The following is a 16,219-nucleotide window of genomic DNA, read 5'->3' as shown; positions in this document are numbered from 1 at the left end:
GCCATTAGCTGGCTGGCTTGCCTTTATTCAGTACAGAGGACCCCAAAGGATCAAGTGTGCAAAGCTCTGAGTCCTGAGATAGCCATGCTTTCCCTAAAAATCACAAACCCAGAGAGGGATGTGGTCTTCTGCTATAGGAGCAGGTGCAGAAAGTCACAAAGTAAAAGGGACTTCTCTCCCAGTTAGTTGCTTTGCCAAGTGTAAATCTCTAGGCACATCAGAGTTTGTATATCTGGTGGAAGGCAGAGGTTGGGCAACTCTCTCCATGTTCACATAAACCAGATCTACTGGTAAATGTAAAAAGGGAGAAGAAAAAGCAGTTTTTACTAACTGCCGATACTGGCTCTGTAAATCCTCCCATCACCCAGGGCACCTGGGAGACCTTCTGCTGAACATGAGAAATGGAATGGAAGCTTCCAAGTATGTAATGTGGAGTCAGCACTCACCCACGCAGCGTACTCCAGTGTAATCAAGGTTGTAGCCCATCGGACATTCACAGCGGAAAGAGCCATCTGTATTGATACACTGACCATTTGAACAAATGCCTGGGCTCTCAAGGCATTCGTTGACATCTAAAATATAGAATCGTCCATAAACTTCCTCCGTGTAAAAGGAGACATCACAACCATGTGTATTTATTCAACACAGACTTAAAATTTATAAAACACGTAAACATTTCTTTTAACCAAATAAACAGATTGTATGCAATATACGGTGCAGTTTTACAATGGTGAAGATAACACGTGATATAGAACATTGTGTACATATGTTAAAATATACTACATGTGATACAGTAAAATAAACGTGATTTATAGAACAAATACACAAAAATGTATTTACACGAAAAAAGACTACAGGAATAAAATACATCAAACCACACCTTCACGTGTGTCATGAAGACTCGGGACAGTTCCGTGGCCGTACGGACACAGGTCCTGGAATGCAACTACAGAGAAAAACACAAATTCCCCATTGACTGAAGAGCCTCAGTTGTGAGACAACTTAAGAACTGATGGAGGGTGTACGTGAAATTAGACTTAATTTTCATCTACAAGTTGCTTTTGACAAGAGTCTTATTTTATTTTTATGATTTACTTCAAAAGAAACCCTGAGCCTTTTTCTTTTTTTTTTTTTAATTTTTTTTAACATTTATTTATTTTTGAGACAGAGAGAGACAGAGCATGAACGGGGGAGGGTCAGAGAGAGGGAGACACAGAATCTGAAACAGGCTCCAGGCTCTGAGCTGTCAGCACAGAGCCCGACGCGGGGCTCGAACTCACAGACCGCAAGATCATGACCTGAGCCGAAGTCGGCTGCTTAACCAACTGAGCCACCCAGGCGCCCCATCTGAGCCTTTTTAGAGAAGGTCACCTGGGCTTGCCCAGCTCCTTCCAGAGTGCTGCCTACTAAGGGCTTCTAGTTCTGTTTGCTAGTTTTTTTTTGTTTTTGTTTTTTTAAATGTTAATTATTTTGAGAGAGCATGTGTGGGGGAGGGACAGAGAGAGAGAGAATCAGAGAATCCCAAGCAGATTCCTTGCTGTCAGCACAGAGCCCGACACGGAGCTCAAACCCACGAACCAGAAGCCTGGGATCATGACCTGAGCTGAGATCAAGAGTTGCTCGCTTGACTGACTGAGCCACACAGGCATCCCTTATCTGTCTGCTCGTTCAGCGCCGAGGAGCCCATGACACACAGAAGCCACCTCCGACCTAGAGGTCAGGCTAGTTCCCAGCTTGCTGGGAGGCACCTACAACTCGACTACACTAACAACAGGAGACCTGGGAAGCTCTCGGTCTCACCCTGAAAATGGCCCTCATGCTAACTCAGCATGAGTTTTCACCCCCTCCTTGCATCCCCTGCCCTGCATCTCTCAAATTCATTCCTCTGAAAGCAAGTAAGACGGACCTCAGGGGGAGAAATGAACTAACAGTAACTCTACCCTGCACTCACATGTATTGAATACACACGCTGGAAAGAAACCCCTCACACTAAGGTGACCAGTTTAGACGTGAGGGAGCCATTTCACCTTCACAATATTCCTGAGTTCCATGGTGACCGACAAACACATTCCCAAACCAGCACAAAGTGGAGTCTTACACGCCTGCTCTTACCTTCGTCGTCTTTGGGGCACAGCTCACAGGGGTCGCCCCAGCCCTCTCCTGGCATTTTACTACAGCAGCATTTTGCCTTAGTGGTGTTGAAGGCTTTGGGTACAGAACACTTTCCATTTTCGAAGTTGGTGAAGCAGAAGCTCTGGCGGGTATCTAGTCAAGAGAAAGCAAACATCACAGACCTCCTTCTTGGTCATTTAAAAAGATGGAATACTTTGTGTACAACTTTCTGATGGAACATTTCTCACGGGCCGAACACTGGATGCAGATGCAGCTGAGGTCAGCAGTGAAAAGACAGGTCTGGAAATCCCCCAGTGCTGATTTCACATGCCAATTTAAATTGACCTGTCTATAAAATTTTACATACTTATCTGAAATGTTAAAAGTGTTTTTATAACGTCCCTAGGAAATCTGAGAAATTACGCTCAGTATTAAAATTATTTCCGTATCTCTTCTATTGTTATGTTATAGCCTCACAAAAAAAAAATTCATGTAAGTTTCAGTAAGTCATATCACATTAAAAGCAACTCATACAGCAGAGTACAAAAAATTCGGTCCAACGACAAATGGAACAGTGAAGCAAAAACAGTAATAATAATGATAAGCAAATGAATGAAAATAATTTTTCAGTATGAAATTTAAAAAACTGGAAACAGGGTTGAAAATTCACAGTACCTTAAAAGGTGTCCAGTACATTTAGTGTTGAGACCTAGATTTTTAACGCAGACGTAGTTGCCACAAACACGTACTTTGTAGTGACAAACACTAGCATGATGGTTTACTGTCTATCTGTGAAGTTCCTAAGGTCAAATTATGACACAGAAGTCATTCCAAAGCTTACCAAAGCATCTCCGTCCATTATCAGACAATACAAAGCCAGGCGGGCAGATGCACTGGAAGCCCCCAGGGGTATTGGTGCAGGAACCAAACAGACAGATGTTGGGATCTTCGTCGCATTCGTTTATGTCTGGACGACAGCAGGAGAATGTATGAATTCAGGCAAATCAATACACTGTTCAGTCTTTGAAAATAAACAGTTTGTTCATACTACAATAACCCACTAGCCATTGATTATTTAATACGAAACACGAATACATAATGTGTATCTATAACTTGCTCTTTAAAAGTAGACTATTATTGCTTCAAAAGTCAAAGATTGTATCCAGATTCAACCAACCATATGGCCCAGACAGCCAAATAGAATTCTAGCTCCTTGCAGTGGATCCCTAGGGGTGTGTGTGTGGCCACCTGACATGACCAACTGTTCAATATCCTCCAAGTGTCACAGCCTCTGATGGTCTCCTTCTCTCATGCTCCTCTCTGCCATCCGCCATCCAAATTAAGATCCCTGAGTTATCTTTCTTCTTCCCCCTGACCTTTTAACCTTATGCAGGCAGCATGTGACCTGTTCCTTCAGCCTCCTCTGTGAATTCAAACTCAACCTCACCTGCTGCCCAGAATACCGTGAATCTCCTAATAGCCTGCCGCATCTCCGTCTAGTCCCTTCACAGGGCCACCAGGTTGTCTTTCTAAACCACACATCTGCTTGAAAATCTGTGCCTGCTGGAACCAGGATGACTCGGACGTGGGTCTGAGAATTTCATCATTCCCACTCATCCCAGAACGGTTCCTTCAAATAAGGATTCCTTAGCAGTGACATTTGGCCTTTGTTTCATTGGAAGTGCTTACTGAGTTGTTTTACGTAAGTGAATAGACATTACATAATTCCAGCCACGTGAGACTGTAAGTTCCATGGGGACATGACCTATGGGTCTGTCTGGGTCACTGCAGCACAGCTTAGTCTAGCACGGTGTCAGGCACATACTACATTTTCCATTTGTATTCAGTCTTCTGGGTTGGCCACTTGATGCCCCTTACCACACTCGAGTTGGCTGTGTTTGCCAATAGCCTCCTCTGTTCTGTTCCTTTTTTTGGTTGTAAATTCCTATACAACAGTTAAGAACCACTCCAAGTGTCACCAGTCCATTGTGATGGGCTTCCCTGACTTTCTTTTTGCCCCCACCACCAACGTTCACAGCCTCACCCTGAGCTCCCTCTGCCTTAATGTACCTCCGGTGCAGTGTCTGACCCAGTGGATTGCAAGGGTATCTTTACACGGTGGGTTTACTTACAAAACAGATCTTTTCTTTTCTGCAGTAGGTTACCAAAGGCAAGGGCTGTATCTTTTTGTAACCCCAGCACCTAAGAGGTGCAAGGTGTTCACTGTTACGTACAGTGAAAGTTGTCATCAACTTGTATGTGTATACAGGTGTAGTAAGTATATGTTCATGTTAAGTGTGTATATGGTCACATTAGAAACCATTTCTTTTGGAAAAACTGGTAGAAGAGATTCTAGCCTGAAGGAAATAGTCTTGCAGTGCAGTTAATTAAAAATGTACTTTTCAGAAATGCAAAATAGGAGCGTGGCTAACAGTAAGAAAAAAATTGTTCTGCAGTTTAATAAAATGTTACTAAGTCAGAGATTTCTTTTTTCCACAAAGAGAAAAAGCAGCTGAGTCTTTCTGACACAAAGAAGCGTATGTATCTTTTCCCTCCTAATGGTGGACATACCACTGCCATCATTGTTCCACAAAGGGATGTGTTATAGGAAAAATGAAGAACTGAGATTAAATACGGGATAAAGAAAATGAAAGGATCTTAAACTTTTCAAGAAGGTTTTTTTTTTTTTTAAATTTTTTTTTTTCCAATGTTTTTTATTTTTATTTATTTTTGGGACAGAGAGAGACAGAGCACGAACGGGGGAGGGGCAGAGAGAGAGGGAGACACAGAATCGGAAACAGGCTCCAGGCTCCGAGCCATCAGCCCAGAGCCTGACGCGGGGCTCGAACTCACAGACCGCGAGATCGTGACCTGGCTGAAGTCGGACGCTTAACCGACTGCGCCACCCAGGCGCCCCAAGAAGGTTTTTATTAAGATGCTTCTAGGATTTATTATCTTTTAAGTATTAAAAACACTAGGCAATTTTACAGCGCACTACACAGATCAAGAAAGGGAAAAGATATTAAGGCCAAACTGGTAAGACTAGGGACGATATCTCCACTATATGAAATCACATGGACTGAAAAATAATTAAATTTGATCAAGTAAACGGTTTCCTTCAGTTCTGTCCATATAGGTCCCTTGAAAGTGAACAGTACAGCTACAAAGAATTTTTGTTTAATTGGACAACTACAAGGCAAAACAAAACAAAACAAAAGCAAAAAACCCTCAGCGATCACTTCATGTTAGAAGAACCACACCAAGATGGTGCTTCTGAATTTCAACAAGACTGTAAAAAATAATTTGTATAAAAGTGAAATTAAGTAACTGTAAAAAGGTCGGCCTTCATCATGTTCACCAGGCAGTTCTGGAACCCACTTTTGATGTGGTTACAGTGTTCCTGTATGCTGGAGGAGTTTCAGCATAAAAACATCTGTTATGACAAATGGATTAATATTTTCTGTTTTGACATGAGGCCTTCCCAAGGAAAAAAATGTCTCAACGGCATGGTCAAGATTTTCTGCTCCACATTTCTAGGACTCCAGACACCTTTAATAGCTGTTTTAAAATTGGTTGCCAAAGATTACAATTTTTGTAGACTCTCTTTAAATTCAGGAGAAAGTCTCTGTTGACATTTGGAAAAAAGATCAGAGTGCACTGAAAATTCTCTCACTAGTATAGCATTTCTGTTCATGACCAGCCCCACATCCCTAAATTCTTTATCCCTACGTTCAAAAGGATTCTGATGGTTCCACAATGCAGATGTAGTCTGCTACACGTTGCATCCCCTAGGTCAGCCTGCTTGCACTGGTTTGGATTTAGTATACTTCCAAAGGGTCTTTACCCGGCCTGTCTTAGACCAAACAGCTCGTGGACCTCGGAACAAGTGTTAACCTTACCGATGCAGTTCTCACTTTTCACTTCATACCCCGGCGGACAGATGCACCTGAAGGACCCTTCCAAATTCTGACAGGTACCAGGAGAACAAGAGCCAGGAAGGGCAACACACTCATTAGTATCTTTAAAGAGAAAGGAGAAAAAAAAATGATTTAACTATGAGATGACTGCTGCCAAATGATACTAACATGAATTCAACTTGCTCTCTCTGATCTGTCAGGTCACTATGGACAAATTTGCCCTGAGATACTCTTTTGACATCTTGAGTATTACTCATTTGGCAAGAGGCTAATTTTCCTGATTTGTTTCCTTCGTCTCCTTTTATGGAGACATGGATAGCCCCAAGCTCTCTTCCAATAAAAGCACTGCAGACAAGTCATTCCCAATTGTTGGCGTTGTCCTTACACCAAAATTTCCCATGGTATCTTATTTTCACCAAGTGATCAGATGATCCCATGACATGTGAATGGAGTTTCCAGGTGTGTGTGTAGGGCTGGGGGAGTCACATCCTTATTTAACAAAATACAAAGACTTTTTATTGTGTTGCTACTTACCTATACAGTTCTTGCCATCTGGAGTAAGTTCATAACCTTCATTACATAAACACTTGAAGGAGCCAATTTCATTAAAACACCGTCCATTTCTGCACACCTGACCAAAAAAGGAACTGCACTCATCTATGTCTGTAAGCAAATGAGAATTAGCTTTCAGGGAGAGCTCTTACATGCATACGATGTTACACATTGCAATGTCAAAACATACTCATTGGTATGCATTTACAAACACGCTTCATTAAAATTCCTCATCAACACAGAGAAAAATGGCTCATATTATAAGGATCATGTGACTAAGACCATGTAGATCCCTACTATATCTCAACCATACTTTTTGATATTAATATAACAAATTTATAACCAGATAAAAACTGAAGGTTTACATGTAGTGAAGACTTCCATTCTTTTCAAATGAAAACTATTTCTTTTCCTGGAGACAAGAACGTATACAGATTTAACCTGACAGCCTAGTTTGCAGTTGACTTTACCTGGAGATAAGCTGACTATATTCAAAGGACAAACAATGGAGCATATTAAATACAGAAAAATACGTTATATTAAAAATACTCTAGGACTGCTGACATGTGTTTTGCTGACAAAATGCAGAATCTGAAAGAAAAAACATCTTAAGTTTCAGTTCAGCTTAGGGCTGACTGCATTTGAGTACTTTTCTCAGTTGTCTGAAGGCTGTGCACTCTGATCAGAGCCACAGCAGTGTCTCTGCAGCTCTCCCTGGTTGTACAAAGGATCTGAGAAACTAGAGACAAGAAGGTGGTACTTGAAAACATGTCCAATTAGCTCTAAATTTTGTTCACAATGGCAGAATTTTGAAAAAGAAAAAACAAACCAAAACAAAATTGAGAAGAGCGTGTTTTGGGGTAACATGTTGGGGGAGCGTATTCAGAGGTGCATTTGAGCTGTGCTGATCCCATCATGGTAGAAAGCCGGAGACATTATAGGACCAGGTGAACAAAGACACATTAGTTGGGATGCACCAGCGCAGTGCCTGACACGTGGTCAACATTTATTTGTCCTTTCTCTTGCTGTGTCCTCCATCAACTTCAGGAACCTCCCCTACTCACTGCCAACCCTTGTTTTAATCATTGTCATTTAGGGGTAAACGATACAATCCTGTACCACGCAGAGCCGATACTTTTTAAGTTTCCACTGAAAATTTACAGTTGTTCAACAATTGAAATCAAATAGGTTTCTGAGGGCTGACCTGGACACCTAGCCACTGGCTCACCATTTCTGTGGGAAAAGGCATCTGTGGCTTCAAAGGCTGACAGAAAATAAAAAAAGTTTCAAGACACAACATGTTTTTAAGTTGGAGACTCTGTCAGTATTCGAATATAAATCAAGAATGCGTTGTTTGAAATACTTGGAATAACACTGGAGCAATGACAGGTCTATCTTCGATCCCATTTAAGGGGTAAAAATAACTTCAAACCATAGAGTAATCCCAGTAGATTTACTATCGTCTTCATGGCTTCCCCCCTGTATCGATGGATTGACAGAAGTGCTGAACACAGCAGATTGTCCTGTGATTATTTAAGCCAATACTGTGACTTCAGTTCAGTGGAAATGAGTCAATGTTATTACAATACTTTTCGGCATCTATCTGCAACTTCAGGGATAAAAACATTTGATTTACTCTGGTTTTATTCCTTATTCCAGTATATTATATGGACATAAATAGAAGCAATAAAGGACTGAGAACTTACCCAGGCAATCATTATTATGAGTGAGTTCAAACCCTGGGTAGCAGAGACAGTTATAGGATCCAACCGTGTTTTTACAAGTCCCGTTTCCACATGGATGTCGCTCACACTCATCAACATCTACAAAGAAACATTGGCTCCAAGGAATTCAAATTTTTAACTAGAAAAACACAGCCTGTTAAAGATTTACATTTTTAAAAAGTACAGAGTCACTTATATTTTCCTTATTCAAAACTTGGGAACCCCTATTTATTTTGGGAAAATGAGCATGAGGTGGAGAAAACTCTAAATTATAAAATTATAAGATGCGGTGCTGCTGAGTGACTTATAGGCTCATATAGCTAAGCAAGCATCCCCTTGAGTGCAGATGTTTTAACGAATGGGTTTGCTTGTCAACTTTGTAAGGAAACCAGTCTTCTGAAACCCTAAACAATTTGTTCTATTAAGCATTATCAACACCACTCCCCCAGAAATTTACATACATTAATGTGATCAGCACAACACAGACAAATTTTAGTTTCCTAAATTTTATGAGTTAACAGAATCCACACTGAAGATGTCTACTATAACTCATTAGTATTAGCCTTCAAGGAATGGAATTTAAAAAAAAACGTTTAGAAAGGACTCTTCCTAGAAGAGAACAGATTCCCTAAACAATGAATTCCAGGCTGTGCGAACTCTTCCTCTATGCAAAAAAAAAAAAAGAAAAAGAAAAGTAATGTTTCTTAGGAAGAAAGCTTTGTTGAAGAGTAGTATTATGAAGGAGTCTCACTGACTTTCATCATGAATGAATTATTAGAATCGAGGGCCTATTTTCTCCATATAAATCTCTGAATCAAATCTCATGTATTTTTTAGCAAATCATGTTATCTCTCTTACAGAGTACAGCCAGGAGAAGCATGCGTGAGCAAGCATTCTCAGAAAGTTCATGCAAATAGGGCTAGATGCTCTATTTGTCTTTTGCACAGCATCTCCTAGAGAGTTTTTTCCACCACCACGGCCCAAGTCCACAGGGGAGGTCATAGGAGACAACGTTTTCCGGGCAGTCCTTGTTGTATGGATATGTCATAAAGGAAAGCAGTTCTATGGTGCTGAAATCTGACATTACTTTTCAGATAGGTAGTATCTTCAATACCAAAATAGTAGATGCATAACTTCAGCTTTTCCTAAACTGAGAATGCACTAATTATACATAGCCAAGTTTTTAATGTAATTTTCCTCCTTCAAGTGCAAAGCAGGGAGAACTGTTTTGGCCGAGATAGAGCCCATTGTCGACATCAGATTAAAGGAGTTACGCTGAGTTCCAAGGGTGGGCTCCATAAGGGCCAGCCAGCCTATTTGCCTTTGCAATCTCATCACCTGTCAGCTCAGCAAGTACTTACTGAACATTATTACTGCTCAGTTACCCATTACATTAGCTATGGGGACATTTTAGAGAGTTTTGGTACATTTCTTCCTAAAAATATTTTTTTAAGAGTTAAAACACAAAAGAAGCAGGTAAGTCCCATGTACTCAATGATTTTGGGAAAAGGTGTATAAGATGTGTGTATGTGTGTGTCTATATATTCATCTCAACCCTCTTGCTCCTACTACTATTACCACTCCCTTGCATTCTTGCAGCTGGAAAGGTTTTCTTAAATGGGACCAGAGAAGGGCAAAGGGCCACTGGGTACTGTGGGGACGTCCACATAACCTGGAGTGTCCCAGAGTACGTGGTAAAGTGTGTAAAAGGCATCTGGGCAAAAAGGCTGTGAACAGTGAAGCAGAGAACCAACCGTGGTGTCCCCCTGCTTGCAAATTTTACATTCAACGAAGGCATCAACGGTTTAACAGAGCTAACTTTTGGCCAAGACGGTTTCTGACAGAGACGTGGTAGTCAGTCACAGCAAGTGGCCGACCCATAGTCTCTTCTGGAGTCTCAGGTCACTTCTCTCCTGGAACTCAGGTCCTCCTTCTTACCCATGCACATGGTCTGGTCCTGGGAAGCTTTAAAGCCATTGTGGCAGATGCACTGGTAACTTCCTTGCAAATCCACACACAGGCCATGACTGCAAACATTAGGAATTTCTAAACATTCGTTGCGATCTAAAACAAAAAATAAAACACATGTTAGACATATCTGATTTTTATTAAGATTCCTTCATTTTTTCACAGGCATGTTTCTATAACCTGCTACTAATTATTACAGACAGGCTGAGAATGAACCATAACAACAGCTGAATCAAAAAAAAAGCAAGGCTTTAAACTCTCCAAGACTTAAAAAAATTAGGCAATTCTTACACGGTGATGGGTATCTCAGGGATACTATTTCATTTTAGGTCTAATCTTTAGAAAATCCAATTGAAGAGGTTTCTTTTACCTAACCAAAAACAAACAAACAAACAAAAAACTAAAATATATGGCAAAATAGTTCAATATGAATGAAAAGACTTACTTAGAAAATCATTTAAAAATTATCTCTGAAAATATTTTTTTGGTAGGAAAGCACGGACAATTGCTTAGTGCAGGGAACACAGAATGCTGGGCAAGGAGTCGGTCTCTCTCTCACCTACGCAGGCTCCGTTGGGGGACAGTTTGAAGCCCGCGGCACATTCGCAGCGGTAACTCCCGGGGCTGTTGAGGCAGTCTGCGTTCCGCTGGCACAGATTATCACCGTTGCTGCACTCGTCAATATCTGAAAGAGCAACAGTTCCATTTAAAGAACTTCCTCACTCCATTACTATGACATTCGCTTCACTAGTTTGGTGACCCACTCTTCAGTACTGTAGAAGAAACCATAAAAATCGGAAAACCGTCCAAAAATCATTTATGTCTACCAAACTTTCCTGGCTAGGGGGTCATGCATCATTCAGATTACCTTCACAGACCAGGAGCAGGTCATTGTAACTGAAGCCCGTAGGGCATTCACAGCGGAAACTGCCAATCTGGTTGATGCACACGCCGTTGGCACAAATGCCTGGAATCTCTTTACATTCATCAATGTCTGAAAATGAACAGATTCGGTCAAATATATGCGGCTCTGCTTAATGTATTTATCATAAAAACCTCTGATAATGTTATGGGTATGCTGGAATGAGAACACACACTCAGTGTCACAAAAATAAATTTTAACACTGATATGAATGATATCTGAATTTACAAAAGCATGTAAGGCCATATAACAGCCTATTTCTCTTTAAACAGTGTTGGTAAAATAAGTAGCTGATCAATATATCAGGTGATTTTACTGTCAATGTAGTAAATAAACTTCCTAGAGAATCAAACTTCAAGTTACGTTTCGGGCTCCCCTAACTGCTGCTACTCATGTAATGATGAAAGCTATGTGTCCTTAATTTTCTGTACCTTGTTATATATGTATTGATAATGGAGACTTAAAATTATATTGCTTACTTAGTCTTTGAGGAAGAAAAGCAGAATGAACAAGAAAAAGTACATTCAGAAAAATTATTGTGAATAATTAATAATTCTGCAAATTCCAAGGTACATCAGTAGAAAGGGACACCAAAAACATAAACATATACTTAAGGAAAAGAGAAACTGAAGGTTACAATATAGTGGATTGTTTAGAGTCTTTGTGGAAAGGAAAATTAAGGTTTCAGCTTGAAATGTATGAAATCTTGAGATAGTCCTGGAACTATCCTAACTCAATCACCAGACTATGCTGATGGAATAAAACCATTATTAACACTTGGGTCGAGTCTGTAAACATGTTAGGTCTTTCTTGCCTAACTATATTAGATCAGAATCCAGATTATTATATTTCAAGGCACTTTAAACTTTAAAAACACTGAACAGACTTTTAAATAATGCTACCTATAGGCATTAAAATAAACATAATCTGGAAGAATTTACCAACAGCTTTTCCAGTGTGAATGTCAAAGGTGAATCCAGGGATATTTCCACATATGGTCTTGAAGTCAGCTTTAAAATATAAATGAAACAAATGCACTCTTAAAATTCTCAAACTCATTTCAGGTAACATTTTACATACTATTGCTTGCCCTGACAAATATATTTATATTACTCACAAGCATACATTTCAATTTCAGTTATATTTACTCACTAACAGTACCAGCTTCTGCGAGAAGTAGATCTAGGCATTCTTTACCATTATTTTCATCATTCACTTTTTACTGCTCTTGTGTTAGAAGGAAATCATTACAAGATTCAAAATATCTACTTTAGGCATTTAAATTCTTCTGTTCTTTGGAAATGCAGATCTTTAATAATGGTCCAGTTTATTCACACTGGAAAACCAGGTTAGGTTAGGAATTTAAAAAGGAATTAAAAATTGCACATAGGCAGAAGCGTGCAAAAAACAGTCTCACAGTGTGAAACAATGAGAAATGAATGAGACATGAATTTTGTCTAATTTTTTTAAACATAAATGTCTTGCTAAAATATGAAATTTGAGGCATCAGAAACAACGCATCATAGAATAAAACAGAGACTATAACAGTTATTCCTATACATAATCCGCCAAACTAATAGAAATTTAAAATTCTAATCTTTTTAAATGTCTTCTTTTTAAATTTATTTATTTAAGAGAGACAGAGACACAGAGATGGAGGGGCAGAGAGAGAGAATATCCCAAGCAGGCTCTGCACTGATAGTGGGCCTGGAACCTACGAACCATGAGATCATGACCTGAGCCGAAATCAAGAGTTGGGTGCCTAACCAACTGAGCCACCCTGACACCCCCCAATTTTAATTTTCTAATTTCTACTCTGATCAGATTGCTTCTGATGCCCATGGTGACACATGTGAGTAAACCTCCTGAAAACCATACTAGGTAAAACACATATTGTATACTACCTACCAAGCGCTATCAACGGAGGATCTCTAGGTTTCATCCACCAAAACTCACTGAGTATCCACATCACATACAGGGGCACACAATAAATAGATGCTCAATTCAATGGTGTCTAACTGCCTGCCAATGCACCAATTATAATTTATATGCATCCTCTCATTTACTATAACCATCTGAGTGAGTTACTGTCATTTTTAATTTATTATCTCTATTCTATATATGAGGAATCCATGTCACAAAGGAGAAAAGGATCTGCCAAAGGTCAGATAATAGCAGAGCTTCAATATAAATACAGACCTGTCCTCTTACATCTAAGCCTCACCCTATACTTCCTCTTACAAAAAGTGGTATTTAATTTCCCAAATCAGTGATCTTCAACCTCGTGATGGGAGTTTTCAAATTAGAGAATTGTAAAAATGTTTCCATTTGTTTTTTTTGTTTGTTTGTTTTGTTTTTTGGAAGAAAACTATGGCAAGCAAGTTATGAACATCCATTTGCCCACTGATTTAGAGCCGCTGAGAAAGACTCCACAGGTCACTCTTCATCATTTTTCTCCTTACCTTTCATTTCATCCCCACATTAATTATATCATTATATTAAATGGAACATTTAAATATATACATACCCTAAGCAATACCTGGCCACAAATGTAAAATCGTTTCTTATTTGTCCTATTGGTTCAAAGTTTAGTATTAACTATTAAACTAAACAGTATACAACTATTAAAAGTAACCACTTCCTACATCACAAAAGAGCCTGAATGGGCAACAGTTTTAGGATATTTTTTTGGTTCTTGTAGCTATTCTCTTTTAGTTTTTCTTTCAAAAGAATCTGAGCTTCTGAGAAAAGTTTTACCACATGAAGACAAGTTTTATTTTCTGCCTAAAAATTTCAGATACATTTGGGGAAAAAACACATAAGAAACATGTTGGCAATAGGTTGCTTTAATGTACAGTTTGCTTGTCAAATCCTTTTTTTTTTTTTTTTTGCATATTTTCAAGACTGAAACTAAAACAATACTTAATGAATTTGATGGACTTGAAGTTACTGCAAGTTTTTAAATCAAAATATTATACCTTCCGGGTTGAGCACAATGACAAATAGTTGCTCAATAAATATCTGCTTGATGAATAAATGAATAATCAACTAGTACAGTGTAAAATAATGAATTTAAGTGGTCCGGGGCTGTAAATTTTAGCTGTTTAGCAGTAGAGCCTGTTTTCAACATCCCAGACTTCCCCCCTCAAAAGATATGCCAGGAATCAGTATCTGAGCCCCAAGAAGGGCCGCTTGGGAGACTGGCTGTATGATGTTCCTGGACGTTCTCAGAACTAAACACGTGTGGTTTTAGTTCACATTTGCTTTTTACTATGTGGTCACATAGGTGTATGTGTCACTGGCCTGGCCTCTGGCAGAAGCATGAGCTATGTGCTCACCTGTTCCTGGTGTTGGGCATGGCTCACAGGGTTTGTTCCACGCTTTGCCCACATTGTACGTGCAGCAGCACATCCTCTTTGTCACATTAAAAGGCAATTCATTCTCACAAGTGGTTCCGTTATAGCTCCGGTAGCAAAAGCTTTTTCTCATGTCTATGTGCAGAAAAACAAGCCAACCAGTCACAATCATAGCAGGAGGCAGCTAATAGTGGAGTCCACATACCTGGAGACACCAAACCTTCTTGATTAATAACTCCAGAATATTCCTCGGTCATTTGGAGGTATCTTAAAATAATTATTTAAGTTGAATCTAAATCACTTCTAGGTTAACAGCTACGTCTCCTGTTTTCAAACAGGGGATTTCATTTATAATTTTCTTAGGAAAAAAATTAACAGGTATTTGTTTCTCTACTCAAAGGCATTTATTTAATTTTAAAAGCAACACATATTAAATACATATTTTATTTTAAACATTCTACTATTTGTAAAATAATGTTTACTTTACATGAATGGAAAACAAAAATTATTTAGGAATAGAAAATCCAAACATTTGATGAAATGTTGTATATCAGACTTAAGCTTTTTAAAAGTAACTATATAGTCCAAGTTCAAAAACATAATACAGAGTCAGAAGTGTATAAGACTTTGAGATACTTCATCATTCATAAACACCTTCCAACCTTTCTGAACAATAATTCTGAGACACAAGTGCCTGAAATACAAGTGCTGGCTGGGAAGCTAACAACCATGACCTAATTATTCTCTGAGACCATTACCTACCCATGCAGTTGTGGCCTCCATTGACCTGCATGTATTCAGGCGGGCAAATGCAGGTGTAATTGCCCAGCGTGTTGTAGCAGGTCCCAGGCCCACACACACCAGGATGTGCAAAACACTCATCAATATCTAGAGTGGGCAAGAATATCCATTAATTGATGAAGTTATTTTTCCATGAATTTATATTATTTAAACTACTAAACAAAGTATATTGCTGATTCCCCAAATCCATATTTTTTTAAAAATAATTTAAAGCAATTATACTGAAAATACCCCCCAAATACGTATTTACATGGCAAAAAGTATGCCTTTTTCAAAGAAAAAAAAAAAACGCCAGTGTTAAAAAACACAGACGATCAAAAGAAATTTTTCTAAAGTGGTAAAAATAATGTGAATGCTCCTATTTTTTCAAATAAAATTTTAAGTGAATTTTTTTTAATGTTTATTTATTTTTGAGACAGAGACAGAGCATGAATGGGGGAGTGTCAAAGAGAGAGGGAGACACAGAATCTGAAGCAGGCTCCAGGCTCTGAGCTGTCAGCACAGAGCCTGATGCGGGGCTCGAACTCATGGACCATGAGATCATGACCTGAGCCGAATTCGGACGCTTAACCGACTCAGCCACCCAGGCACCCCTTAAGTGAAAGTTTTAAGTGAAATTCCATATCCTTCAAATGGAACTGCTTTAAAGCTTACTGTTCACTTACGTCATTTAAAGTAGTACCAACTTTAAAATGAATGCAGTTAGGAAAGCCTTTATCTTTTTTTTTAATTTAATAGGTGACCCACAGTGTCACATCACTTTCAGCTGTACAACTGAGTGATCTGACGAGTTTATACATTATGCTATGTTCACTGCTACCATCTGTCCCATTACACTGTTACTACGATATCAGTGACTGTATTCCT

At 39.2% G+C, this 16,219-nt stretch overlaps 1 protein-coding gene across 1 annotated transcript in view; it reads right to left on the bottom strand.

Moving 5' to 3' along the window:
• The window catches only part of FBN2 (fibrillin 2), a 257,001-nt gene that overhangs the window by 32,000 nt on the left and 208,782 nt on the right, over positions 1-16,219 (bottom strand). The window contains exons 40-52 of the mRNA XM_058737181.1: positions 15,314-15,439; positions 14,534-14,686; positions 12,137-12,205; positions 11,142-11,267; positions 10,833-10,958; positions 10,244-10,369; positions 8,288-8,404; positions 6,564-6,692; positions 6,012-6,131; positions 2,954-3,079; positions 2,113-2,265; positions 881-946; positions 447-572 (exon numbers count right to left, since the gene is read on the bottom strand). Of these exons, the coding sequence (XP_058593164.1) occupies positions 447-572; positions 881-946; positions 2,113-2,265; positions 2,954-3,079; positions 6,012-6,131; positions 6,564-6,692; positions 8,288-8,404; positions 10,244-10,369; positions 10,833-10,958; positions 11,142-11,267; positions 12,137-12,205; positions 14,534-14,686; positions 15,314-15,439 (1,563 nt within the window). The remainder of the gene's footprint in view (positions 1-446; positions 573-880; positions 947-2,112; positions 2,266-2,953; positions 3,080-6,011; positions 6,132-6,563; positions 6,693-8,287; positions 8,405-10,243; positions 10,370-10,832; positions 10,959-11,141; positions 11,268-12,136; positions 12,206-14,533; positions 14,687-15,313; positions 15,440-16,219) is intronic.

This window comes from Neofelis nebulosa, chromosome 1 (assembly GCF_028018385.1).
Source record: "Neofelis nebulosa isolate mNeoNeb1 chromosome 1, mNeoNeb1.pri, whole genome shotgun sequence".
Lineage (NCBI taxonomy): Eukaryota > Metazoa > Chordata > Mammalia > Carnivora > Felidae > Neofelis > Neofelis nebulosa.
This window is presented reverse-complemented; position numbering and strand designations above follow the sequence as displayed.